The sequence below is a fragment of the Gigantopelta aegis genome, chromosome 11, assembly GCF_016097555.1.
Source record: "Gigantopelta aegis isolate Gae_Host chromosome 11, Gae_host_genome, whole genome shotgun sequence".
NCBI classification, from domain to species: domain Eukaryota; kingdom Metazoa; phylum Mollusca; class Gastropoda; order Neomphalida; family Peltospiridae; genus Gigantopelta; species Gigantopelta aegis.
The window spans coordinates 30,549,294-30,576,591 of record NC_054709.1 but is presented as its reverse complement, the minus strand read 5'-3'; the positions used below and the strand labels follow the sequence as shown (position 1 = coordinate 30,576,591).

The 27,298-nt window shown below is 38.3% G+C and overlaps 1 protein-coding gene across 2 annotated transcripts; it reads right to left on the bottom strand.

Moving 5' to 3' along the window:
• Positions 1-4,442: 4,442 nt before the first annotated feature.
• LOC121385667 (pro-neuropeptide Y-like) lies at positions 4,443-26,645 on the bottom strand. Of its 2 annotated transcripts, none has more exons than XM_041516432.1 (4): positions 26,520-26,645; positions 7,840-8,029; positions 6,633-6,697; positions 4,443-4,778 (listed from the first exon to the last, which is right to left on the bottom strand). In XM_041516432.1, the coding sequence occupies exons 2-4, from the start codon at positions 8,013-8,015 to the stop codon at positions 4,774-4,776; spliced, it is 246 nt and encodes an 81-aa protein (XP_041372366.1). In that variant the 5' UTR covers positions 8,016-8,029; positions 26,520-26,645; the 3' UTR covers positions 4,443-4,773. The 2 variants fall into 2 exon arrangements, with proteins under 2 accessions (XP_041372366.1, XP_041372365.1); XM_041516431.1 differs by lacking the exon at positions 26,520-26,645 and adding an exon at positions 12,994-13,089.
• Positions 26,646-27,298: the final 653 nt, after the last annotated feature.

The following is a 27,298-nucleotide window of genomic DNA, read 5'->3' as shown; positions in this document are numbered from 1 at the left end:
ACTTCCAGGAGTCATGTTTGAGTAAGATCTAATTTAAAAACAACTTCCAGGAGTCATGTTTGAGTAAGATCTAATTTAAAAACAACTTCCAGGAGTCATGTTTGAGTAAGATCTAATTTAAAAACAACTTCCAGGAGTCATGTTTGAGTAAGATCTAATTTAAAAACAACTTCCAGGAGTCATGTTTGAGTAAGATCTAATTTAAAAACAACTTCCAGGAGTCATGTTTGAGTAAGATCTAATTTAAAAACAACTTCCAGGAGTCATGTTTGAGTAAGATCTAATTTAAAAACAACTTCCAGGAGTCATGTTTGAGTAAGATCTAATTTAAAAACAACTTCCAGGAGTCATGTTTGAGTAAGATCTAATTTAAAAACAACTTCCAGGAGTCATGTTTGAGTAAGATCTAATTTAAAAACACTTCCAGGAGTCATGTTTGAGTAAGATCTAATTTAAAAACAACTTCCAGGAGTCATGTTTGAGTAAGATCTAATTTAAAAACAACTTCCAGGAGTCATGTTTGAGTAAGATCTAATTTAAAAACAACTTCCAGGAGTCATGTTTGAGTAAGATCTAATTTAAAAACAACTTCCAGGAGTCATGTTTGAGTAAGATCTAATTTAAAAACAACTTCCAGGAGTCATGTTTGAGTAAGATCTAATTTAAAAACAACTTCCAGGAGTCATGTTTGAGTAAGATCTAATTTAAAAATCAATTTAAAAACAACTTCCAGGAGTCATGTTTGAGTAAGATCTAATTTAAAAACAACTTCCAGGAGTCATGTTTGAGTAAGATCTAATTTAAAAACAACTTCCAGGAGTCATGTTTGAGTAAGATCTAATTTAAAAACAACTTCCAGGAGTCATGTTTGAGTAAGATCTAATTTAAAAACAACTTCCAGGAGTCATGTTTGAGTAAGATCTAATTTAAAAACAACTTCCAGGAGTCATGTTTGAGTAAGATCTAATTTAAAAACAACTTCCAGGAGTCATGTTTGAGTAAGATCTAATTTAAAAACAACTTCCAGGAGTCATGTTTGAGTAAGATCTAATTTAAAAACAACTTCCAGGAGTCATGTTTGAGTAAGATCTAATTTAAAAACAACTTCCAGGAGTCATGTTTGAGTAAGATTACCAATTTAAAAACAACTTCCAGGAGTCATGTTAGAGTAAGATCTAATTTAAAAACATCTTTCAGGAGTCATATTTAAGTATGATCTAATTTAAAAACAACTTCCAGGAGTCGTGTTTGAGTAAGATCTAATTTAAAAACAACTTTCAGGAGTCATGTTTGAGTAAGATCTAATTTAAAAACAACTTCCAGGAGTCATGTTTGAGTAAGATCTAATTTAAAAACAACTTCCAGGAGTCATGTTTGAGTAAGATCTAATTTAAAAACAACTTCCAGGAGTCATGTTTGAGTAAGATCTAATTTAAAAACAACTTCCAGGAGTCATGTTTGAGTAAGATTACCAATTTAAAAAACTTGACACAGTGACACTAGATGAAATACAATTGCATACATTTTTTAGCCCAGATGAAACTGGCGTTTTTTTTGCAACCAACACACTAACATTTATAATGTAACCGAAAATTATTTGGTTTAGTTCTACCAGCTGGCCTGAAATAATTTCACTATGCATTTCCATAATTCTACCCATATAGCTGTTTGACAGTGAAGCTAATATGAATAAATGTTATAACTCATCTCGACGTAGGCGTTGTCGCCGATATGCTGTGATGTGTCCCGTTTGAATGTCACTAGTTCCAACCACTGCTTCATCGTCAGAGGGAGGCCTTTTTTTGGTAGGAAACAGTTTACCACGATCTTCGTCAAACTGACGAATGTGAATAGCAATGTCCCCATTCCACGTTTTAGCCACCACGAACATGTCACCACCAAGATCTATCTGGCATCTGGTCCCATGTTCCAATGATCGATTATAATTGATAATTGATCGGCTTGCCTCTCCCGATGTGATCACGTTATATAACAATTAAAAGTAGATTGTGTGAGGAAAATTGTAATTCTAATTACTGCTACAGTTTAAATAATGGAAATGATGTCAATACGTTGGGGTTGGGGTTTATTTTCATGTGTACGAAAACCCCCCAAAGATATTTTAAAAGTTTATTTTGTATAACGACACTACTAAAGCACACTGATTTATTAATTATCGGCTATTGTATGTCAAACATTAGGCAATTTTGACATATAGTCTCAGAAAGGAAACCCGCTATATAATGTATCACTTGCTGCGGGTTTCCTCTCTAAGACTATATGTCAAAGTTAACTAATGTTTGACATACAATAGTCGATAATTAATAATAATCAATGTGTTCTGTTGGTGTCATTAAACAGTCAAAACATTTCGGATGCCAGCAAAATACCAGAATGAAGGAAGGAAATGTTTTATTTAACGATGCACTCAGCACATTTTATATACCGTTATATGACGTCGGACATATGGTTAAGGACCACACAGATATTGAAAGAGGAAACCCTATGTCGCCACTTCATGGGCTACTCTTTTCGATTAGCAGCAAGGGATCTTTTATATGCACCATCCCACAGACAGGATAACACATACTACGGCCTTTGATATACCAGTCGTGGTGCACCGGCTGGAGCGAGAAATAGCCAAATGGGCCCACCGACGAGGATCGATCCCAGACCGACCGCGCATCAAGCGAACGTTTTACTACTGGGCTACGTCTCGCCAGTAATGCCAGAATGACACGAGACACTCTTTGTAATGGAACTGAGTTCGACTCAGTCCGCTGACGGGCTTCAGTGGCGCTGCGATAGCTCGGACATTGAAATATAGCTGTGAATTGCAGACATTAAAGGGACATTCCTGAGTTTGCTGCACTTTTTAAGATGTTATCGACTAACAGAGACTTTTTAACGATTGTAGTTACATATCAAATATATTTTTCTGCATAAAATATTAGTGTCTGTATATTTGTAATATTTGTACTAGGTTAAATTTTATCTTATTTCCTAAAAATATTGGGGGTTTTCGTATGTACGAAATTATTTGAAGACAAAATCCAGTTTGGGCTTCTTACAAATATTAAGACGACCAGAAACACATTAAATATACAGACACTGATATTCTAAACAAGAAAATATATTTAATATGTAAGTTTAATCGTAGAAATATTTTATTAGTCGGAAACATCTTACAATGCAGCAAACTCGGGAATGTTCCGTTAAAGCTTCAATAGGGCGGGACGTAACCCAGTGGTAAAGCGCTCGCCTGATACGCGGTCGATCTAGGATCGATCCCTGTCCGTCCCATTGCACCAAAAGTTTGTTTTGTTTAACGACATCACTAGAGCATATTGATTTGTTAATCATGGGCTATTGGATGTAAAACATTTGGTAATTTTCTCATATAGTCTTAGAGAGGAAACCCGCTACATTTTCCCATTAGTAGCAAGGGATATTATATATGCACTATCCCACAGACAGCATAGCACAGTATTTGATATACCCAGCGGTGCACTCTGCCAGTTACACAACGACTGGTATATCAAATGTCGTGGTGTGTGCTTTACTGTAGCGGGTTTCCTGAATTACCAAGTGTTTGACATCCATTTGTTGGTGATTAATAAAACAGTTCAGGTACTCTGACTATCATTTAAAAAAATGTATGTTATTAATATAGGTAGTACTAAACCAAATAACTTCCGGCTGGGTCAAAGTTCGAGATGCATCCAACTTTTGACAGAGAAGATAACACCAAAAGTCCTGTGATTGGTAATAAATGTGAGTGTGTTAGTTGCAAAAAAAAGTATGCAATTTTATTTCATCTAGTACCACTACATGTATATCAAGTAGCCTTGTGCGGAACTAGGGTAGTCATAGACGCTACCCTTTATCTCTGAAATGGGCAGCTTGACCCCCAATTTTGTCTGATTGACTTTAAGGGTAAGGGGTGGTGGTATTTATATTGGTAGTGTTTATGTCGATTGATACGCTGCAGGTAGGGGTTTTAGCCACATATGTTACTATTGTCGTCTATGAGATTTGATTTGGTAGTATACACCCCATAACATCCTTTCCTGATGAATATAATATAGCGGGTTTCCTCTGAAAATTGTTACAATTATCGTTTTTATATCCAATAGTCGTACTTAATTTACACCACTAGAGCATATTGATTTATTAACATTTGATAATTTTGACGTGGTCAGTCTTAGAGAGGAAACCTGCTCCATTTTTCCATTAGTAGCAAGCGATCTTTTATACGCACCATCGCACAGACAGGATAGCACATACCACGACCTTTGATACACCAGTCGTCGTGCGCTGCCTAGAACGACAAATAGTCAATGGGATACGCTTTACCCCTACCATGTACCAGTGCAGACCACAGTACAGCTTTAACTGGCTCTTCAACATACAATGACAAACTCAACGTCAGGTTTGTTTTATTTTATTAATTTCCAATAATACAAAAAACGTTTGGACTTTGCTTGGCGAACGACCTGGCGTTTCAAAATTCACGAGTTTCTTCTCTGTCTGTTTTTGTTTTTGTTTGTTTTCGCGTTCTAGGTTTCACTTCCAAGATAATGAGTGTTTTATTCAGGAAATCTCAAAGAAGGTGGAAACCACAAACGAGAATTGTTTCAATAATGGCGAACACTTGTCTGTTTTTATTAATATGACATCGAGTTATCTCCCCCGTTTCCATGACAACGTCGTTCCCTGGAATTCACGAGTAGTCCCACAGCCAGTAATCTGTATCTTGGAACTCTTCAAGTTCTATTCTGACAACGGCAAAAAGAAAAGAAGAAAAAAAGATAAATCAGATAATTATTAAAGATTATCTCTTTGTAGTGTTGCAGACATTATTTAAACAAGAAACAAAAAAATAATAATGTTTTATTTAACGACGCACTCGTTTTTATTTTATTAACGGTTATATGGCGTCAGACATATGGTTAAGGGCCACACAGATTTTGAGAGGAAACCGCTGTCGCCACTTCATGGGCTACTCTTTCTGATTAGTAGCAAGGGGTGTTTTATTTGCGCTTCCCACAGGCAGGATAGCACAAACCATGGCCTTTGTTGAACCAGTTATGGATCACTGGTCGGTGCAAGTGGTTTACACCTACCCACTGAGCCTTGTGGAACACTCACTCAGGGTTTGGAGTCGGTATCTGGATTAAAAATCCCATGCCTCGATTGGGATCCGAACCCAGTACCTACCAGCCTGTAGACCGATGGCCTAACCACGACGCCACCGAGGCCGGTTACATTATTTAAAGACGGTTTATTCTTTACGACTCCATTTGCCGTTATAATACTCGAGCTATGCCTGGTGGGGTTTAAACATTATTTATATAGAGAATACTCCCCTTGTCTCTTGTGATATCATAATTTATCAACGAGTGCTGATAAATTATGATATCACAAGACGCGAGGGCGTTATTCGTTTTATCATCCATTATTTTATTTTTTTCATTTGCGACAGTTGTAAACAATGTCAGTAATGTGGGTTGAATGTCACTATATTTGGCAGCAGTAGACTCGTTAACTAGCAGAACGGCAGTGGCGTGACGTCACTAATGATAGGTTTAGCGCTGAAACAAACACAGTGACGTAACAAAATATTGTCTTGTGATTAAAATTTGACCAATTAAGATTATAAGAAGCGATATCTCCTGCGGAAAATATCGCAGGAGATATCGCAAATTATAGTGCCCGCGATATCTCCTACAAAAGCCTTTAATGGACGATAAAGAATAATACACGAATGGCTGTTAAATACCATTTATCTTAAAACGAGTTGTTTTAAAATGTATCTAACGAACGAAAGCGATTTCCATACTTTTTTAAACAACGACTTGTAAGATAAATGGTATCTAACGCGCACGAATGTATTATTCTATTTCTTACAATAACAAAAAAAACCCAGGTTTTAAATAAATTTTAACATCTTTTTCGACTAAAAGTTATTTACAGCCTTTGCTACCTTACGCGTCACAGACAAATGATTGGCAGGTTAACTATACGTCACAGTGTAATCGATTTCGATCGTGCTGGATTTGTTTCATTGGGTGTATGGTATTGGTGACTTGGTCATCACCTAGAAGCAGCCAGTAGTATGTCTTGAAATTGTTAACACACGTACGTGTGTAAACAAGTATGTGTTATCATAAATAACGAACGATGTTCTCACCAACGGGTGTGTAAGAAATAATTATACAGAGTGCCGCTTTAAATATTTCATTAGTTCCTATGTGTGTCACATTGTTTTTAGACTCACAAACGACCATACATTTTTCTATTACCATTTTCGTGCTTCTATCCAATTAAAGTATAAGTACGCTGTCCTGGGCACATACACCTCAGCTATCTGGACTGTCAGTCCAGGGCAGAGGGTTAGTTCTTAGTGAGAGAGAAAATCGGTGTAGTGGCCTTACACCTACCCATTCAGTCATTAAGACCTACCAACCTAACCACAACACCACTAAGACCAGTTAAACGTTAATGGTTATGGCAAAACAAAACACAAGTTACTCATCTACACTAAATGGTCAAATAAATGTTTAAAATATCTGGAGACCGCATGTTTAATCAGAAGAAAAAGACTTGAATCCATGTTTGTGTTTACATACCATTCTTGTCCAATGATCCGAATATATTGTCGTTGATTGATCGTCTGTGTGCGCTTCGGCCAAATCTAGAAGAAAAAAAAATTCACAAAGAATTAACCGCCAGCTGACTACACTTCGTGGTAATCTAATTGCGCAGACTATGTAATCTAATCCGCCCACCCACCCACCCACCCACCCACACCCCACCCCTCATTCTCTTGTTTCGTACACTTATTATTATTTATGCACATCTCAGCACATTTTAAGCTACATCTATTTGATGCCTATAATATGGTTATTTTAACATTTCGCTTGGAAAGGAAAGTTATGTTTGTTTAACGACACCTCAGCACATTTTAAACTACGGCTATTTGGAAGGAAATGTTTTATTTTGCGACGCACTCAACACATTTTATTTTTGGTCATATGGCGTCAGACATATGGTTACGGACCACACAAATATAGACAAAGGAAACCCGCTGTCGCCACTTCATGGGCTACTCTTTTCGATTAGCAGCAAGGGATATTTTATATGCACCATCCCACAGACAGGATAGTACATACCATGGCGTTTGCTACATCAGTTGTGGGGCATTGGCTGGAACAAGAAACAGCCCAATGGGGCCACCGACGGGGATCGATCCTAAGCCGACCGCGCATCAAGCTGGGCTACGTCCCGCCCTTTACTGCTGTTTGGTGTGAAACATCTGGATATTGTGATATTCGGTGGAAATAAACAAACAGTGGAAACACGCGCGCCCACACAGCAAGCAATATTTTATCAAGTTACATTTTGTTTCTTTAACGACACCGCTAGAGCACGATGATTTTTATTAATAATCGGCTATTGGATGTTAAACATTTAGTAATTTTGACATCTAGTCTTAGATAGGACACCCGCTACATGTTTCTATTAGCAGCAGGTGGCCTTTTATATGCACCATCCCACAGACATGATAGCACATACCACGGCCTTTGATATACCAGTCGTGGTGACAATATTTTATGTGCACTTTGTTTTAGGCGGGATAGTACACACCACCACATTTGATGTACCAGTGATTGGGAACTGATTGGGAAAAACTAGTCCACTGAGAACGGTCGATCCTGTGACCAATCGCAGCTTGGCCATCAGTCTACCAATAGGTAGCCACCACATAATTCCCACCCAACACCCTACCAATCCTCCTTCCACCCCTCAACTGTAAAATGTTTTCTTATATTTTACCTCGGTCTTCCGACAATTGCGTAATACTCGTTAAGGGCCTTCAAGTATTGTCGCAGTTGATCCGGGCTCTTGAACTCGCTGGGCCTGTTGGGCGGGGCCAGCATGGCGTCTTGACACGTGACCTCGAGAAGAACAAGTGATAAGACGACGAACACAGCTATGACGAGTTTTTGCATGATGTTTTCTTTGTCTGCAAATACAAAATACGACAATCATCTCGCATGATGTTTTATTTGTCTGCAAATACAAAATACGACAATCATCTCGCATGATGTTTTCTTTGTCTGCAAATACAAAATACGACAATCATCTCGCATGATGTTTTATTTGTCTGCAAATACAAAATACGACAATCATCTCGCATGATGTTTTATTTGTCTGCAAATACAAAATACGACAATCATCTCGCATGATGTTTTCTTTGTCTGCAAATACGAAATACGTCAATCATCTCACATGATGTTTTCTTTGTCTGCAAATTAGAAATATGACAATCATCTCGCATGATGTTTTCTTTGTCTGCAAATTAGAAATATGACAATCATCTCGCATGATGTTTTCTTTGTCTGCAAATTAGAAATAAGACAATCATCTTGCATGATGTTTTCTTTGTGTGTAAACACGAACTACGACAATCATCTCGCACCCTCCGGCCCCGGAAATGGTCACTGGCGAAGTCAGAGACTAGATCCGGGGCGGGCGTGCCTGAACCTTAGTGGATATGGGCACGTAAAAAGAGTTGCCCAGTTGCCCAATCATCTCGCATGTTTTCTTTGTGTTCAAATACGAAATACGACAAACATCTTGCATGATGTTTTATTTGTCTGCAAATACGAAATACGTCAGTCATCTTGCATGATGTTTTATTTGTAAATAAGAAATACGTCAGTCGTCTTGCATGTTTTATTTGTCTGTAAATGCGAAATATGACAATCATCTCGCATGATGTTTTCTTTGTCCGCAAATACGAAATACGTCAGTCATCTCGCATGATGTTTTCATTGTCTGTAAATACAAAATACGTCAATCATCTTGCATGATATTTTCTTTGTGTGTTCATTGGAAAAAAACGAAATACAGAAGTCAGATCATCATTAAAGCTGCAATGTCTGTTCGCAATACACATCAATCATGTACACAGAGCGATACAAGAAACGCAATACTTAATTCAGGTTTCTTTAATTTATTTTTTAAATATTAAGATTAAATCGCATTAGAGTACGTGTTTATTAAAATCACCACTGGCTTGTGAAACGAATGAAAACATTTAAATTTAAAATTGTTTGGGTTTAACCAATAATTACGTATACCCAGTTTGTTTACAGCATCGTGTGTATGTATTAACCATTTAATCTTATACCCATGTCGTACACCTTCACTTTTCATAATTCTGTACAATAATAGTGATATTTTGGAGGACGTTCCAGTGACGAAAATGGCACACAAACTGATCATGTTATTTTAAACTTCATTTCTAATGCAAAGATCCTAATTCTCCAAAAAGCATGGGCCTTTTCTCACCCTTAAAATATCTCATAAACAAATTAACTGTATTTAACGTTTTCATTATTACGGTACCGAAGCCCAACTTTTCGAAATAAAAGAAAATGGTCGGGACAATAGAACTACCAAATATTTTTAACTTAGTTGTTATAGATACACTTAGATTCCTTGTTCCGTGTTCAGAAAAGCCAACCATTTTTAACCTGTGCAATAGAAGCTTTTTGTTTGCTTGAACAAACGGTCCAGACCCAGTGATAGCTATTTTTAACTTATCGATATTTAATTTGTTTCCGATTATCGCAATAATATGAGGAAAACGTTACACTTTTGTAAGTCGTTGGAAAATTCTACCAAAATAACTATCATCAGCATAAAGTAGCATAGTAATTTTTATAAACAAACATTTATCATTATGTTCGTATTCTAATTTAATTAGTTTACATCGTTGATCTAAACTATTTAAATATATAGTTAATAATATGTGCGAGAGATGTACATCATTTTGACATAAAATATGCCGAAAATTGGTCATTGTGACTAATTTATTTCTTAATACGTTATAGACAATTCTAAGAACTTTAGTGTTTATATCTAGACTTAACATTTTTTGTCACAAACCTGTTCACCAAATCGCGTCAAAAACATTGGAGAAATCGATATATAGGTTTTTTTCATTCCTTGTTTTTAAGTTTGATGCAGAGTATAAAAGTGAAATTTTGTTTTGTTTTCTTATAGGGTTTTTTTTTCTGAACATCCGAGAAAGACAGTTATTCGTCTTTGATTGAAAAGATATTTTATTGCGTAAACAACAAAAATGATTGGGCACTCGTTTGCCAACTGACTAGGCCCTCTCCTGTTTACAATAGTAAATATATTTTAGGTTCTCTCGGATTACCCTTGTTTTTGTTTATTGGTTTGATAATACCAGGAAATGGAACATCGGGCAATGTATCACAGAGAAAAGAGTGGGAGAGATGATTATGTAGGGTTGAGATAAAGATGTAAAGAAAAGGCAGAAAAGAAAAGTGGGAGAAATTGAGAGATGATTGGAGACAGATATGCCGAAAGCTTAGAGAAGGAGATATAACGATTGAAAGTAGGCAAGACGGAGTGCGAGAGAGAGAGAGAGAGAGAGAGAGAGAGAGAGAGAGAGAGAGAGAGAGAGAGAGAGAGAGAGAGAGAGAGAGAGAGACAGAGATACAGAGATACAGAACGAAAATGACACGCGGTGTTCTGGACAATGGGCATGTAAGTGAAACAGTTTTTACATAGCCGTTGGTAAAACCAGCATTCGTTGTTTATGATATCACACGGTGATAACACACATACGTGGGATATTGATTTAAAGACACTACACATGGTATTTTTTGTTTTGTTTTTACGCCAGTGTCGAAGGCGATTAAAGTTCAGTCAACCTTCCCCGTCGTTTATCGCCTCAATACCAACAGAATGCCAGTTCTCATAAACTCGCGTTCTTACTGTCAACAGATGGCAGTAATTGCCTGTTTAACTGAGAAGTCCCATCGCCATTTGTAACATAAAACAGCTTTTAAACATTGTAATATATTCCCGCGTAGGGATTCGCAGTGCAATGTCAATTTGGCGTTTAGAGCATTTGAAAGCGATCTAGTTTAAAACGGAAATTGACAAATTACGCGACTCGGAAAGAAAATCGGAAGATGATGATCTGTTTTAAAAATATAAATATTAAATAATAGCTTTGAGACTTAGGTGTTAAAGATAACAAATTAACACAAAACCATCACTGGATTGATTAAATATCAACAATGAGAGAGAGACAGAGAGAGAGAGAGAGAGAGAGAGAGAGAGAGAGAGAGAGAGAGAGACAGAGAGACAGAGAGAGACAGAGACAGACAGACAGACAGACAGACAACATAACACATTTCACGCATGCATGCTTTCTCTTTATTTGTTTAAAATTGAAAAAAGAAAATGCTTGTTTAAGGACACGTGAATAGATTTTTGAAACTACCGCTATTTGTTAATAAAAACAAAGTTTTCACTTGTATTACAACGTTGGTTCCATTGACGTAACCAGAAATTGACATTGGGTGAACTATCAATGATTCGTGTCTGACAGGCAACGTTAAAAGGTGATGTGAACAAAAAGAGGTTTGATCTGTCTTGGACAAAAGAACTGGTTACGTGAGAACCTGCGCCCAAGACAGGCATGCGCTACAACAGCGTGCTCTGAACTTCAAATTATTTCCAGTCAAATTTCCAATCCAAAAGAGGCGACATTTGGGGAAGAAGTCATCGCTCGCAATGGGCGGGATTTAGCTCAGCTGGTTGAGTGCTCGCTTGAGGTGCTTGCGTCGCAGGATCGAACCACCTCGATGAATCCATTGAACTGATTGTGGGGGGGTTTCTCATTCCAACCAATGCACCACAACTGGTCAAAGGCCGTGGTATGTGCTTTCCTGTCTGTATGAAAGTGCACATAAATGATCCTTTGCTGCATACGAAAAATGTAGCGGGTTTCCTCTGACGACTACGAGTGAGAAATGCCAAGTGTTTAACATCCAATAGCCGATGATTAATTAATCAATGTGTTCTAGTGGTGTCGTTAAACAAAAGAAACGTTTCATCGCTCGCATGGCCTCTGTCTCCCATAGTGATCAGTTTAGGCTCACTCGCAATTTCCTGATTATTAAAACTCTTTGACCCGGAAGTCAAGTAATCACTTCCAGGGCCGTAGGTTACGCGGTCTACGAATGGACATGCTGCAAAACATGTCAGACTGTGTGATGTTTACACGCCAAGTGTGGCTCAGCAGGAATATTGCACTACATAAAAGAGAAACTGATTATTGAAAACTTTAAGAAATTCGTCTTATTGTCCAGGTCTGCCCTGAGATCTATCCGGATTGAATCGCCATGCAAAGATCAAAGCGTCCTACTTTCTGTGGTTTCTTCAGTTTTCTACTTTTATGAGTAGATCAAAGGAGGGTGATTTGCTGTCGTACTGGTATCGTTATGTCTATACAATATCCCCTGTATTTGTACATAAAAACCAGAAAATTTGAAAATGACAGCCATTTCGATTGAACATTAACAGTTACCGCTACTCATTTGTGATTGTTCGGGATCATTTTGTGGGGGTACCAACATGCCTAGACAAACAGACAGGACGGTTGGTAGATGAGAAGAGAGAGAGAGAGAGAGAGAGAGAGAGAGAGAGAGAGAGAGAGAGAGAGAGAGAGAGATGGGGAGAGAGAGACGGAGAGACACACAGAGAAAGAGTGGGAGAGATGAGTATGCAGGGAGACAGAAAGAGAGATGACTGGACAGTGGGAGAGATAGTATTAGACAGAGGACAGAAATATTGAGATAGGATTCAGAGAGACAGGTATGGAGGGAGAAGGTGGAAGTGGGATTGAGATATAGATGTAGAGAAAAGGCAGGAAACAAAAGTGTGAGAAATTGAGAGATGATTGGAGACAGATATGCCGAAACCTAGAGAAGGAGATAGAACTATTAGGAGTAGGCAGGACGGAGTGCTAGAGAGAGAGAGAGAGAGAGAGAGAGAGAGAGAGAGAGAGAGAGAGAGAGAGACAGACAGACAGAGACAGACAGACAGACAGAGACAGGGAGACAGAAAAAACAGACACAGACTGATAGAAAATCATACACAGTCAACTATCGCACGGATATGAGAAACTGGCCGTCGTGTATCCCTGCTCTCTCCGTGAACGCCTTGATGACGTGTAACCTGCCTTCAGACCCCGGATTCGATTATATTCCCACACGCAAGGGCAATACAGACTTAATCACGAGACGCTGCTCCACTCTCCAGTCCGGTAACCTGCAGCTGACAGGGCCATCTTAACAACCAATCGCCGCGTGCTTTTAAAAGAACAGGAATTCAGAAGAGACCTTTAGGGAAGTCTAACAAGTTGTAGTTGAAGCGACTGAGTCGGGAGGTTCCGTGAGAGTTAGCGCATGTTTACAAAGTGAAAACAACGTAGCAACAGAACGAGCTACTCTCAGCATACCAAAATTCAAAAATCTATGTAGCTCCCCATTTATCTTTCGACGGACCTCTCAAAATTGCGCCCAATTTCCACTATGAAAATGCGCACCCTTTTTCTTTGGCAATAATCTTACGCGACATTTAAAAATTGCAGAGCATCAAAAGCACCCTCCGCCTGTTACCGACTCCGGTCCGGCTGTTGGAGTTCTCTTGCACCTGTCAGCGCAGGCGGTCCCCTTTCCAATCCACTCAACCCTACACTTTTCTGTCCTGGCCAGAGGAGCAGACCGAGGCCGGCAACCGTGCCCATGACAGGCGTGCGTTACAACAGCTTGCTCTGAATGTGCACGTTAAACACACTGACCTGGGGCAGAAGGTGGTCCCTGTTCCACGGAGCGATGTTAGCACTAGGGTCATCTTAAGTGCATTAACTACGTTATGGAGTCGGATATGATGCTGTTTGGTTTACATTAGAACACATCTAGAGTACATTGATGTGTTAATCATACGTGTGTATTAGTGATTAATATCTCAAATATTTGTTAAAGGCATATTGTCACAGACCATTGACCTATTTAATGGTCTAACAAAGTATTACCTGAACAAACATTATTTGATTTGTCCCTAAATGTACTTCATTCAACCATCTTCATAACCACCATACTCCATTTATTAATGATATTTTGTAAAAATAATTGAATTATGGCAATGGTCCATAATTCAAAAACTAAAATTGCCGAGAGGGTTGACATGGATTTCATTCCATCATGGTTCAGTTAAAATGATGCGATAGCTAGATTTGTTTTCCAACAATTAATGCAATTTTTATTTATTATCCATTTTTAGAGAAATAAGGTCCTTAAATCCGCGACAATATGCCTTTAATGTCAATAAGTTGTAAAAACATAAAGAAATAAAGAATTTGAAAAATTGAGCCCCTCCCCCACCAAAAAAATAAAATTAAAAAAATAATTAAAATATCTATGTCTTTAACGGCCGATTATTCGGGCCACATGCCGTGCGCGTAACCGAGCCCCAGTATTGGAAAACACGCTTCCAGGTTACCGAGTAATTGATCACTTCGCCGCTGAGCCCCGCGCTACTTAGTGTTAGCGTTAACTGGAGGGTCACCCCGGTGTTGACCCCGTTAAAATTAATTTGTTTCCAGGCGTGTTAATGTGATTTGATTGTCTCGTTCTCAAACAATCACAAGCTCGCTGCCTCTCGATACACGACCGGCAACTTGTCCGATGAGACGCTGCGAAGCGACGAAACCAGTCGATTAGATTTCTTTTTGTATTATTCAAGTTGTCATGTCAAAGTTATAGTGTTATAGTTTTGTTATTTGTATTTCCTTATTTAATGACAAAACGAAACAAACCCACACACGAGATTTGTGGAAATATTGATATTGCAATGTGCATGCACGCTGTATAAACAGAACTGCGTTCAACACAACTAGCAATGGCGTAGTCAGCATGAGGCAGGGGAGGCTCTTGCCTTGTCTGGAATTTCCCCAGATTTATTTTATTTTTCCCATGACAGGTCTGGGTTTTCCTCGACGTTTTTTTCCTCTATGGCTACGCCCCAGACTAGCTTCTTGTTTTATCAAGTTTTATGAAATCGAAGAATTCACAACATATGGCAAATGTGCTGTCGGCAGCTATGTAGAGCGGTCATCCATCCATCAATCCTCCCATATATTCATTCATTAATTCATCCATCCATAAATGAATCTATCTATCTATCTATCTATCTAATCTATCCATCTATATATATGTGTTTATAGTGTGTATAATATACATATATATATATATATATATATATATATATATATATATATATATATATATATATATATATATATATATATATATATATATGATAAAAGAAAACAAGTGTACAGTATATATGTATTTTAAAAACAATTTAAAGAAATAACTATCCTTTTACAAGTTTCAATCTTATCTTCAGAAAGGAACTGCTAAACAACAGCTAGTTATGACGTCATACATATTATGACGTTACTGCAGTAGAAGGGGATTGATTCCTTTTTATTGTTCTAGTTCTATATATCTTATTTAGTTTTTATTTATTTGTTTCATATCCCTTTGTTTGTTTGTCAAAAGACCAGAACCTGGATTCCTATATCGGGGACGACGTGTACACTTGATGTCCTCTTCACTCGCCAATAACATGGTGACGTGCACTGATACCTCGTGTTGGCCCTCTTGAGTTGTCACTCGCTGGATCAGATGACACCATTTGCATAGAAATGGCCTCCATCTTCCCAGGGAACAATAACAAGCGACAAAATCAAGTCTCTCGCCAGAAGAGCGTCAACTTAATGTTTCCAAGAGCCAGAGGAGAAGATAGCTCCCAGAGGCCACTTTAATATTACGTCTAATCCAATCATCTCCTCGAATGCTTGAGTTATCTGTTCATGCAGAGCTCTTCCGTTTGAGAAGTCATTTTTAAAAGGTCATTGATAGACTGGTAATTAATTTATATAGGCCACGCGCAATTTCTTTTAAATGTTCCGTGTGCTTGTCTCGCGATATTCTGATAATATTCGACCTCTTCTCGACCTCGAAATCGATAACAGTTCCAGTTTTTTTTGTTTTTTGTTTTTTGTTTTGTTTTTTGCAGATCGACACAAAATCACTGTTTTTGCTTTTATTGTTCTAGTTCATTTTTGATAGAACTGTTGAGTTTTTTTTTTTATGGACCTTTCTAACAAGATTGTCACCAGTTCGCTGTCATTGTAAGATGTTAACGACTAATGTGTACATTGGCGTAATCACGGTTTTATATCGGTGATACCGGCCTCGGTGGTCTCGTGGTTAAGCTATCGGACATAAGGTTGGTAGGTACAGGGTTCACAGCCCGGTACCGGCCTCGGTGGTGTCGTAGTTAAGCCATCGGACTAGAGGCTGGTAGGTACTGGGTTCGCAGCCAGGTAACGGCTCCCACCCAGAGTGAGTTTTAACGAATCAGTGCGTAGGGTAAGACCACTACACCCTCTTTTCTCTCACTAACTATTAACAACTAACACACTGTCCTGGTCAGACAGCCCAGACAGCTGAGATGTGTGCCCAGGACAGCGTACTTGAATCTTAATTGGATATAAGCAGGAAAATCAGTTAATGAAATAAAATGAAAAGAAATATGTCGGTGGTATATAGATTGTGGGGATATAAACACTATGACTCGTATTATAGGGAAGGAAGGAAAGAAATGTTTTATTTATCGACGCACTCAACACATTTTATTTACGGTTATATGGCGTCAGACCACACAGATATAGAGAGAGGAAACCCGCTGTCGTCACTTGGTGGGCTACTCTTTTTCGATTAGCAGCAAGACATCTTTTATATTCACCATCCCACAGACAGAATAGTACATACCACGGCCTGTGTTACACCAGTTGTGGCGCACTGGCTGGAACGAGAAATAGCCCAATGGGTCCACCGACGTGGATCGATCCCAGACCGACCGCGCAGCAAGCGAACGCTTTACCACTGGGCTACGTCTCGCCCCTCGTATTATAGGGAGACAGAGAAATGTAAAATGTGTAGAGAAAAACCAGGTGTATTGGGAGAGAATGGTCCCCATGCCCCGACCTCTCAGGCCACGTCATTGCGTGTGTGGATGGTTTCCTCCCAGTCTCTGATTTTGTGAGAAGTATTAAATGTTTAACATTCAGTAACCGCTGTAACGAAATCAGTGAGAGGTGTTAATGTTTTTAAAACTTGTAACCGAGTAGTAGTAGAGCCTTCTAACAAATAAAATTAAATACTATACGACAGGCGGTGCGCTACAACAACGGCTTGTTCTGAATGTGCATGTAAAACCCTATGGCATGACATGACAGGGTTTGGAGTCGGTATCTGGATTAAAAATTCCATGCCTGGACTGGGATCCGAACCCAGTACTTACCAGCCTATAGACCGATGGCCTAACCACGACGCCACCGAGGCCAGTAGGTATGAACCGATTAAATAAGCGCTACATTCCAGTGATTTAATAGTCCCCACTAATGGCATGTCTGTAACAGTTTAATACCGTTAGACGTTACACCGTGGCGTTTTGGTCGTTACGCGCTCAACTCTTGTATTTAATGATTGATTAAAGTCATCATTTAGTCGATAGATCTGGCTTCGCTGTTGAGATTCCTGTTTCTGGGTACTCGTCCCGGGGTAATGCTCTCTGATTGACGGCTGATAGGGGCATGTTATGTGGCAATCTCACTGGCAGCGGTAATTAAATGTCACCTCACTAAGAAGGTAAACAATAGAATAGATGATCGTCATCGTTAAACACATTCTCGCATCGCCATATTTGGACATCATTTACTAATATAAAATACAAACACACATCCAGGATTAATAAACTCACAATTATCGCCTAACCATATTGTAACATTTACTAATGCGAAATTCAAACATACCTACATTTTTAATAAACTCACAATATCGCCTCACCATAATACATCATTTACTAATGCAAAATACAAACGCAACTGCAGTTTTAATAAACTCACAATCTTGTCTCTCCAATTTATAACTGCATTTACTAAACGCAAACGCATCTATAGGTTTAATAAAATATATCGCCTGGCCATATTACAAAATAATCTGCTAATGCCAGTTGAATAAATTCACACTCTCGCCTCTCGACATAGTAACATCATTTGCCTAAACAGAATACAAACACATCTGAAGTCTTAAGGCATATTGTCACAGATCACTGACTTATTTAATGACCTAACAAAGTATTACCTGAACAAAAGCAATTCGATCTGTCCCTAAATGTACTTTATTCAACTATCTTCATACCCACCATACTCCATTTGTAAAAATAATTGAATTATCGCAATGGTCCATAATTAAAAACCTAAAATTGCCGAGAGGGTTGGCATGGATTTCACTCCATCATGTTTCAGTTAAGGTGATGCGATAGCTAGATTTAGTTTCCAACAATTAATGTAATTTTTATTTGTTATCCATTGGTCCTTAAATACGTGACAGCATGCCTTTAATAAGCTTTTGTCTTAATAACACCTAACAACTAACCCACTGCCCTGGGCAGATATCTGAGATGGGTGCAAAGAAACGCGTGCTTAAACCGTAATGGGATATAAGCCAAGGTTTTTTGTGACATTGATGTTTTCAAATAACATTTCCTTTACTTGACAAACTGTTTTAAATCTAGCTATAAATAACACGAACAGTTGCCAGAATGACACCACGTGGTGTGACTGTTGCTAACACGGGTTCCGTAAGACTTCCGTGTGATTAAGATTTCAGCTGTATATAACCTAAATTAACGCGTTTTAGTGGCGAATTCTGTCTTCTTTTTTTTATGTATTGGCAATCATTTCAATGTCAGAAAAACATATTTTCTTCCCTGTTGTAAGACCGTATTCAATGTGACGTTTATCCGTTGATGACTGCTTGCACGTCATTGGTCTCTTGGAATGCAGAACTCCACAAGGGGAAGTTGCACAAAAAACGCAATCTGTGGCAACGTCATCAACAAACTAATGTAGTAAGGGACCGAGCAAGAAGTGGCCGGCGACCATTAAAAAACATTCCACCATTTGACTGGATTGACGAGTTCAAACTACACACCTACACTATACGTTCCACCCTGTAATTTTGACCACTCTGGTACCGGCCTCGGTGGCGTCGTGGTTAGGTCATCGGTTTATAGGCTGGTAGGTACTGGGTTCGGATCCCAGTCGAGGCATGGGATTTTTATGTTTGACGTCCAATAGACGATGATAAGATATACAAAAATCAATGTGCTCTAGTGGCGTCGTTAAATAAAACAAACTTTACTTTTGACCACTCGGATCATTCCTGGACTTAGTCAGATAGAGATCCCTGTCACTGGGCCCATTGAGCTATTTCTTGTTCCAGCCAGTGCACCACGACTGGTGTATCAAAAGCCGTCGTATGTTATATTCTATCTGCGGGATGATGCATATAATCGATCTCCTGCTTCTAATGGAAAACAAACAAATGTAGCGGGTTTGCTCTCTAAGACTGGTATGACAGAATTACCAAACGTTTGGCATCCAATAGCCGATGAGTAATACATCAATGTGCTCCATTGGTATCGTTAAACAAAAGAGAAAATTCTCCGAAACATACAACTACACCATTGGTTTTAACCTGGAACTTTGATCTCTCGTTCAATTCTTGGACTTCGTCGCATATCATTTTCATTTCATATTAACTTATTTTCGTGCTTATGTCCAATTAAGTTTCAAGCACGCTGTCCTGGGCACACACCTCAGCTATCTGGGGTGTCTGTCCAGGGCAGTGTGTCAGTTGTCAGTGGTTAGTGGATAGAGAGAAGAGGGTGTAGTGGTCTTACACCTACCTACCCATGGAGTCGTTAAAACGTGCTCTGGGTGGGAGCCGGTACTGAGCTGCGTACCCAGTACATACCAGTCTTATATCCGATGACTTAAGCACGACACCACCGAGGTTGCATATCGTCAACAACCTTTCTTCGCGATCCCCAACGTTACCTCTCTGTTGGGCGAAAACATCCACGACGATCACTTATCAACGCCGACGTCGTCTTATATGGCGTCAACAGACAACACCTACGGTGGTTTATTCGAGATTGGAGACGCTGCCAGATCGGTCAAGGGCTATCTGAACCAGAACAACGTGGATGTCTTGCGGCCAGCACGATTACCGGATCTGTCGCCCATAGAATATGGATGGATGGACTATTACCCATGCTTTTGACAACGCTTCTAGAACTGGGACAGACATGTCCACTGCTATGGAGCATTACCCAAGTGTGTAATCACTGTGTAATCGGTTCCAAAAGATACACCCACGCTAAAATCTGTGTGGTCCTTAACCATTTTTGGTATGCAAATTTATTATATTATTTACTTGTGTATGAACTGTTTTCTCATAGAACCTCTTGACATCGTATATTACAGATATATTGTTGGCTTGTTTACGACACAACTAGAACACATTTAATTAATTAATTATTCGTCGCTTGATGCCATACATTTGGTAACGCTAAAATAATAATAAAAAAACAAATAGTCTTTGGGGAAACCCGTCACCCAATAGCCGATGTATTTTTTTTGTATTTTTTATTTTGTGCTGGGGTGTTGTTAATCGAGGAAGCCCGTTACGTTTTTTCCATTAGTAGCAAGGAACTTTTATATACACTTTCACGCAGACAGGATATCACATACCACGGCTTTTGAAATAGTAGTCGTATGCGCGAATCACTGGTTGCGACAGAAGGAAGGAAATGTTTTATTTAACGATGCACTCAACACATTTTGTTTACGGTTATATGGTGTCGGACATATGGTTAAGGGCCACACATATATTGAGAGAGGAAACCCGCCCAGTGGTAAAGCGCTCGCTTGATGCGTGGTCGGTGTGTTTCTCGCTCCAGCCGGTGCACTACGACTGATATATCAACGGCCGTGGTATGTACTACTCTGTCTGTGGGATGGTGCATATAAAAGATCCCTTGCTGGTAATCGCCCATGAAGTGGCGACAGCGGGTTTCCTCTCTCAATACCTGTATGGTCCTTAACCATATGTCCGACGCCATATAACCGTAAATAAAATGTGCTGAGAGCGCCGTTAAAACAAAACAAAAAACATTTCCTTCCTTAGAGTCTGAGCCTAGTGCGTTAACGGTCCTAAAATCATGATTTTAATTAGAAGTTTCCAAACACATAAATCTAACGATATTGCGTCTTTCTTTTCCGTCTGCTCCGTTGATGAAATAAGTCAATATTTTACAAACAGCTAAACTTAGGTGATCGTTTCATCAAATCTGACGTAACTTGAAAGGTTTCACAAAAGATAATATCCTAGTTCTTAACGCCGTCTCGGCGCATTTTAAATTACGGCTATTAGGTGTCTAACGTACGGTTATTGTAACACTTTGTCTAGATAAGGAGAGAGAAAGGAAACGAATGTTTCTTTAACGACACCTCGGCACATTTTAAGCTGTATCTATTTGGTGTCGAGAGATAGATTTGGGGACCCTTGCCGGCACTTTTTCAAAGGCAGGACAGCAATACCAGAATGGTAATTTTCTACTAGGTCTAGATATTGAGAGAAAGGAAAGAAAGGTCTTAACACCTTCTCAGAACATTTTATACTAAAGCTATTTGGTGTCAAACATATGTGTGTTATGAAATTCGATGTGCTAGTTCGACGTCATACTATTTATGCCATTAAACTAGAAGTTTTACTGAACATAATGCTCTTTTTTATTATCCCACGAGAAAGTGTTTTTATATTATTATTTTACGAGACCCCTACAGCAAACTGATTAACTTGTCATCAGCTACAGTATGTCAAACATGAGTCAATCCCGACAGAAACAAAGAAACAAAGAAATAATAAAATGTTTTATTTAACGACGCACTCAACACATTTTATTTACGGTTATATGGCGTTAGACATATGGCTAAGGACCACACAGATATTGAGAGAGAAAACCGGCTGTCGCCACATCTTGGGCTACGCTCACCGACGGGGATCGATCCCAGACCGACCGCGCATCAAGCGAGCGCTTTACCACTGGGCTACGTCCCGCCTCTCCATTCCGATAGAGTCTTCTGAGGAAACCCGCTATATTTGTCCATGAGTAGCAAGGCATATTTCAATAGCTCTTTGCCACAGACAGGGCAGCACATACTACCGCCTTTAATACACTAGTCTGGAGACACAGGTTGGGATGAGGAAAATCACCAACAAAAACAAGCTCAGTAGTTTCGATCCTAGGACCCACACGCCTCACGCGATCGCTCTACCAACTGAGCTAAATCCAGCCACTCGTGACACAAGAAAGTGTCAGTTACTTTAAAGACTCTGTGTCGTCAGCTTTCTGTTTTTATAAAGCATGACGTCATCTCCCGATCACTTAACATATTTTTTACACACCCGTTGGTGAGAACATCATGTTTTTTTATAACTCATACGCGTTAAGACATATACGTTTTGTAAACAATTTCAAAACATACAACTGGCTGCTCCAAAGTGATGAACAGGTCACCAATGATATACATCCAATGAAAACGTAGCACGAATGAAATCGATTACACTGAGACGTATAGTTAAGCTGATAATCATTTGTCTGTGAGGCGTAAGTCAGGTACAAGCGAAAGGGTTGTAAATAACTTTAAGTCGAAAAAGATGTTAAAATTTGATACTCTTTTCGATTAGGAGCAAGGGATGTTTTATATGCACCATCCTATAGACAGGGCAGCACATGTCACGGCCTTTGATGTACCAGCCGTGGTGCACTGGATGGAGCGCAAAATCGCCTAATGGGCCCACCGACGGGGATCGATCCTAAAACCGACCGCGCATCAAGTGAGCGCTTTACAACTGGGCTACGTCTCACCCCAGCGGGTTATCAGATAATAATTGTTACTGACAGCTACATATGGTTCCCGCCCCGTTTGTAAGAGGACTGATACCATATCGTGAGCGCCAGTACTGGCGCCAATCACCTTTCCGCAGAGAGAGAGAGAGAGAGAGAGAGAGAGAGAGAGAGAGAGAGAGAGAGAGAGAGAGAGAGAGAGAGAGGATGGCTGATCTATTAATAAATTAAAAATGGAAATGTTTTATTTAACGACGCACTTAACACATTTTATTTACGTTATATGGCGTCGGCAATAAATTAAAAAGTCTGTTTTCTTTATGAACACCACTAGAGCACATTGATTTATTAATCATCGGCTATTGGATGTCAAACAGTTGGTAAGTTTGGCACAGAGGAAACCCGCTACATTTATTTTTCATTAGTAGCAAGACATCTTTTATATGCACTATCCCACAAACAGGATATCACATACCACGGCCTTTGATATATTAGTCGTGGTGTAAATTAAAAACAACATCTAAGTGCACAGATTAACATAAGATAATATTTCAAGCAAGAAAGTAAGCATTTTACACACATATTGTATAGAGTTCTTTTTTTCAAATTAGATACTCAGAAACATGTTTTGGATTCAGTATTGTACAGTGATAATGTTTAAATTGGAACACACCACAGTGCATTAACGGAAGTGTGAAAAAGATTAATATTATTATAAAACTTAAGCAATTCCAGGTACATAATGAAGTTTTATTTCAGTATAAAACATTTCATGTCCTATCTATATTATAAAGCAGACAAAAAGTGAAATGTCTCGCACTCTTTTGTTCTAACAAAGTTTGACATTAAGACATACTTTATGTCATTTTTAAAAATTGTTGTTTTATTTCACATTTTATTGACTATAAATTAGACTTGTCAGCTTGTCTGAGTAAACATAAATATGTCTTGATTAATTTAAACCTCTATTCTTTATTAGTTCGTTATCGTTCGTTTACTTTTTGTTCATATGTTGTTTGTTTCCGTCTTACTTAACTGTTTCTTTCATAATATACATTTAGTTAAGTTGCAATTTTCAACGTTGAGAACATTTAGGCAATTCAACGCTGAGTGCAGTTACATTTTCAGGCAATTTTGAATTTCAAAAGCCTATGTTTTGGTAACTTTTATATCCAAGCATTTTTTTCTGTGATGTTCATATCCATAGACCACTGGCTATGTAATGCTGCAATAAAAAATCATCCAGCGATCTTAAATTGTCTTTGATAGCCATTTAATTAATTGCGACTGACGTTACGAAAATGTTTGTTTTGGGTTGTTTTGTGGGGTTTTTTTTTTTTTTTGGGGGGGGGGGGGGGTTGTAAAGTCAGACACTGCCAATGCAATGGTCACCAAAGTCTATGATTGTTTTATGTTAGCAGCATGTTAAGTAGCTTATGGTTAGTCAGCTGAAGGAAGGAAAGAAATGTTTTATTTAACGACGCACTCAACACATTTTATTTACGGTTATATGGCGTCGGAAGTCAAGCATTGATTGGATCAATTGTCACAAAAAAAAACAAGGTATTTGAAATTTAAAAAATTGGCTAAATATGTAACGTCAGTTACCATGGAATTAACCATTGCAGCCGCGAATGTAATATCGTTTTAGGAAAAGGACCCGTTAGTCCTACAACTTGCGTCTAACTTAGAAATATTGTATGCAATATATGATGAAAATATTCAACTAAAATTTCAAATTCAAATTATTGAACCAACAGTTTCTCATTATTAAGACATCTGAAATGCAAACAATTTTTTTTTTTTTTTTTTTTTTTTTTTTACAATTCACCATAATTAAAGTCGCATACCCTAGTTTTAACCCGTAAAAATTAACACTAAGTTTAATTAATCTACAAAGCTGTAACACAGTGAAACAAGAGTCTGTGACGTTGAAACGGTGTAATATTCTTTAAAATAGACTAGAAGTCGAATTTCAGTTACCACAAATGGCTCTAATAGTGGAAAACAGCATTAGTGTTTTAAGTTTTAAAACTAGGGTCTGTCCCTTTGACAGTACAAACAGACATATTGTTATTAAGATATCGGAAATTTAAATGGTTTGGTTTTGGTATGGCAGTCCTCTGTTGAGCGGTGTAAGAAGGACGTATTGTCCAGTAAGGCTATCTTCGGAAGTGGCTGTCCTCATAGACAAGATACCAGATAGAGATTCATGGAATCAACCACTATTTTATTGAATGCCCATTTGACTCTGCATTGTGCAGAGATACGGTTTTGATCGCGGATAACGTTTTTTGCTGGTCAGATTTCTTTAAAAGAAATGTATAACTGATAATAACTAAAATTAGAAGAATAACACACTCAGGTTGTCACTAAGATCTCAAATAAAACTTGTTTACGACTCTTCATAAATAACGATGCCAATAACAACACCCACAGGTTGTCACGAATATGTGTTTCTAATACTTTGTGTTTGTTTTTACAACTCTTCATAACATTCAATACTAACAACCACAGTTTGTGACTAGGGTGTCTGGAAATAAAATGATTTTCTTTGGTTAGTTCGTGTCGTATCTCATGTTAACTTACAATATTAGTAACAACACCCACGGGTGGCCAGTAAGATCTCAAATCAAAAAAAAAATATTAAAACATTATTATACAAAACCTAGGACACTAAATTTCAAAGAACTATTTTATTGTAACACCGTAAGCGTCCGTTGTAAAATTTAAAATTAATTTCTGAAGTTACAAGTAAATTTAGTAAACCATAGACGGGCATCTCCAATATCACTAGATGTTCTTTAAAAATGCTCGTAAACACCGACTCGTAAACATCTTGTAACTATATTTAAAATACTGACCCGTAAACATGTTGTAACTATTTTTAAAATACCGACTCGTAAACATCTTGTAACTATATTTAAAATACTGACCCGTAAACATGTTGTAACTATTTTTAAAATACCGACTCGTAAACATCTTGTAACTATATTAAAAATACTGACTGGAAAACATCGTGCAACTATATTAAAAATACTCTCTCGCAAAAATCTTGTAACTATATTAAAAATACTGACTCGAAAACATCTTGTAACTGTATTAAAAATACTGACTCGAAAACATCGTGTAACTATATTAAAAATACTGACTCGTAAACATCTTGTAACTATATTAAAAATACTGACTCGTAAACATCTTGTAACTATATCTGAAATACTGACTCGTAACAATCGTATAAATATATTTCATCGTCTTGTAAGCAAGTATCTTCGTTTAAAATCGCATGTATAGCTGTTTTGAAATACGTCTATCTGTATTCTACGAACAGCTCCAGTTATTATCTTGTCATTGTAAACTATCCATTGTACAACAATTCCTCATATGCTGTCGTTTGATGTCTGAGTGTACAGTAATAAACTTTCATAAAGGAACGAAAAGGAGAAGAAAAAAAGTTTCATTAAACCCTGAAGTTTCAAATTGTTTTGCTAAACTAAACAGTGCTGCAACTTCAAAACAAGAATCTAAGAGAGAAACGAGGCATTGGCCGCCTAAATATTAAGCTGATAATTTTTAGAGTTTATCTCTAAGATATCTAAAGTTCAAATACTTTGTTCGTTTTTGTTTTATGACTTAATCATAACTTACAATACTAACAAAAACAGTTTGTTACTAAGATGCCTGAAGACAAACATTTTGTTTCTGTTTCAGAGGTTATCATATAATAACTAACAGTATTAACACGCAGTCTGCTACTAAGAGTTGAAGTTTCAAATTGTTCGGCTTACCTGAACTTAGCTGCAAGTTCCTCGGTCACTCAATGTACGAATCTAAGGAAGAATCCTGGCATTGGCCGTTTAAATATTAAGCTGATGTGAGCCGCTGTCATCTACAGACGGGCTTCAATTTGGTGGAACTATTGCTGACGAAATACCAATATTTCGCCGACACTGCTTTGACGCAGTTGGCGCGGATCGGCTATTGTTCACGCTGATTGGCTCGGCGAGCGGTCCTTCTACCGGGGGCAGACCAGTTCCGAGCTATTTCACAGAAACACAGAGACGCAATAAAACTGACAAAACCAGTTGATAGGGCAAGGGTGAGGAGGGTTATTCACAGAACGAGGGGTACATCCGGGGGCCAAATCATTCTTCGTGATGCAATTGTTAATTTTGTTATTATTGTGTAACTTGTAACGAAGTTTTCAGTGATCATGATTACCTTTTCGTTTTGGGGTTTTCTTTTTTCGTTTCGATAATTACTTGTAAGAGGCGTGGGGAAACCGCGAAGCCAAATTGGTTTATCACGGAAGCTAAGTCTATTTGCTGATTCGGGATGAGATAGAAATGGATGCTGTATGGAACTAAAAGTTTGTGAATTTTCAAGATGGCTCCTTGGCGATGTTGTGTATCGTTGACGTCGTCTTGAGGAGGTTGTTGACCTTACTGGGTCGTCATCAGCCTCTCGAGACCTTTCGGTAAAAGGAAAGTTGACGATGAGCCAAGAAATGGAAAACTAAAATAAAGATATATATTCTGGATAATATTATTAATAATAATAACAACAA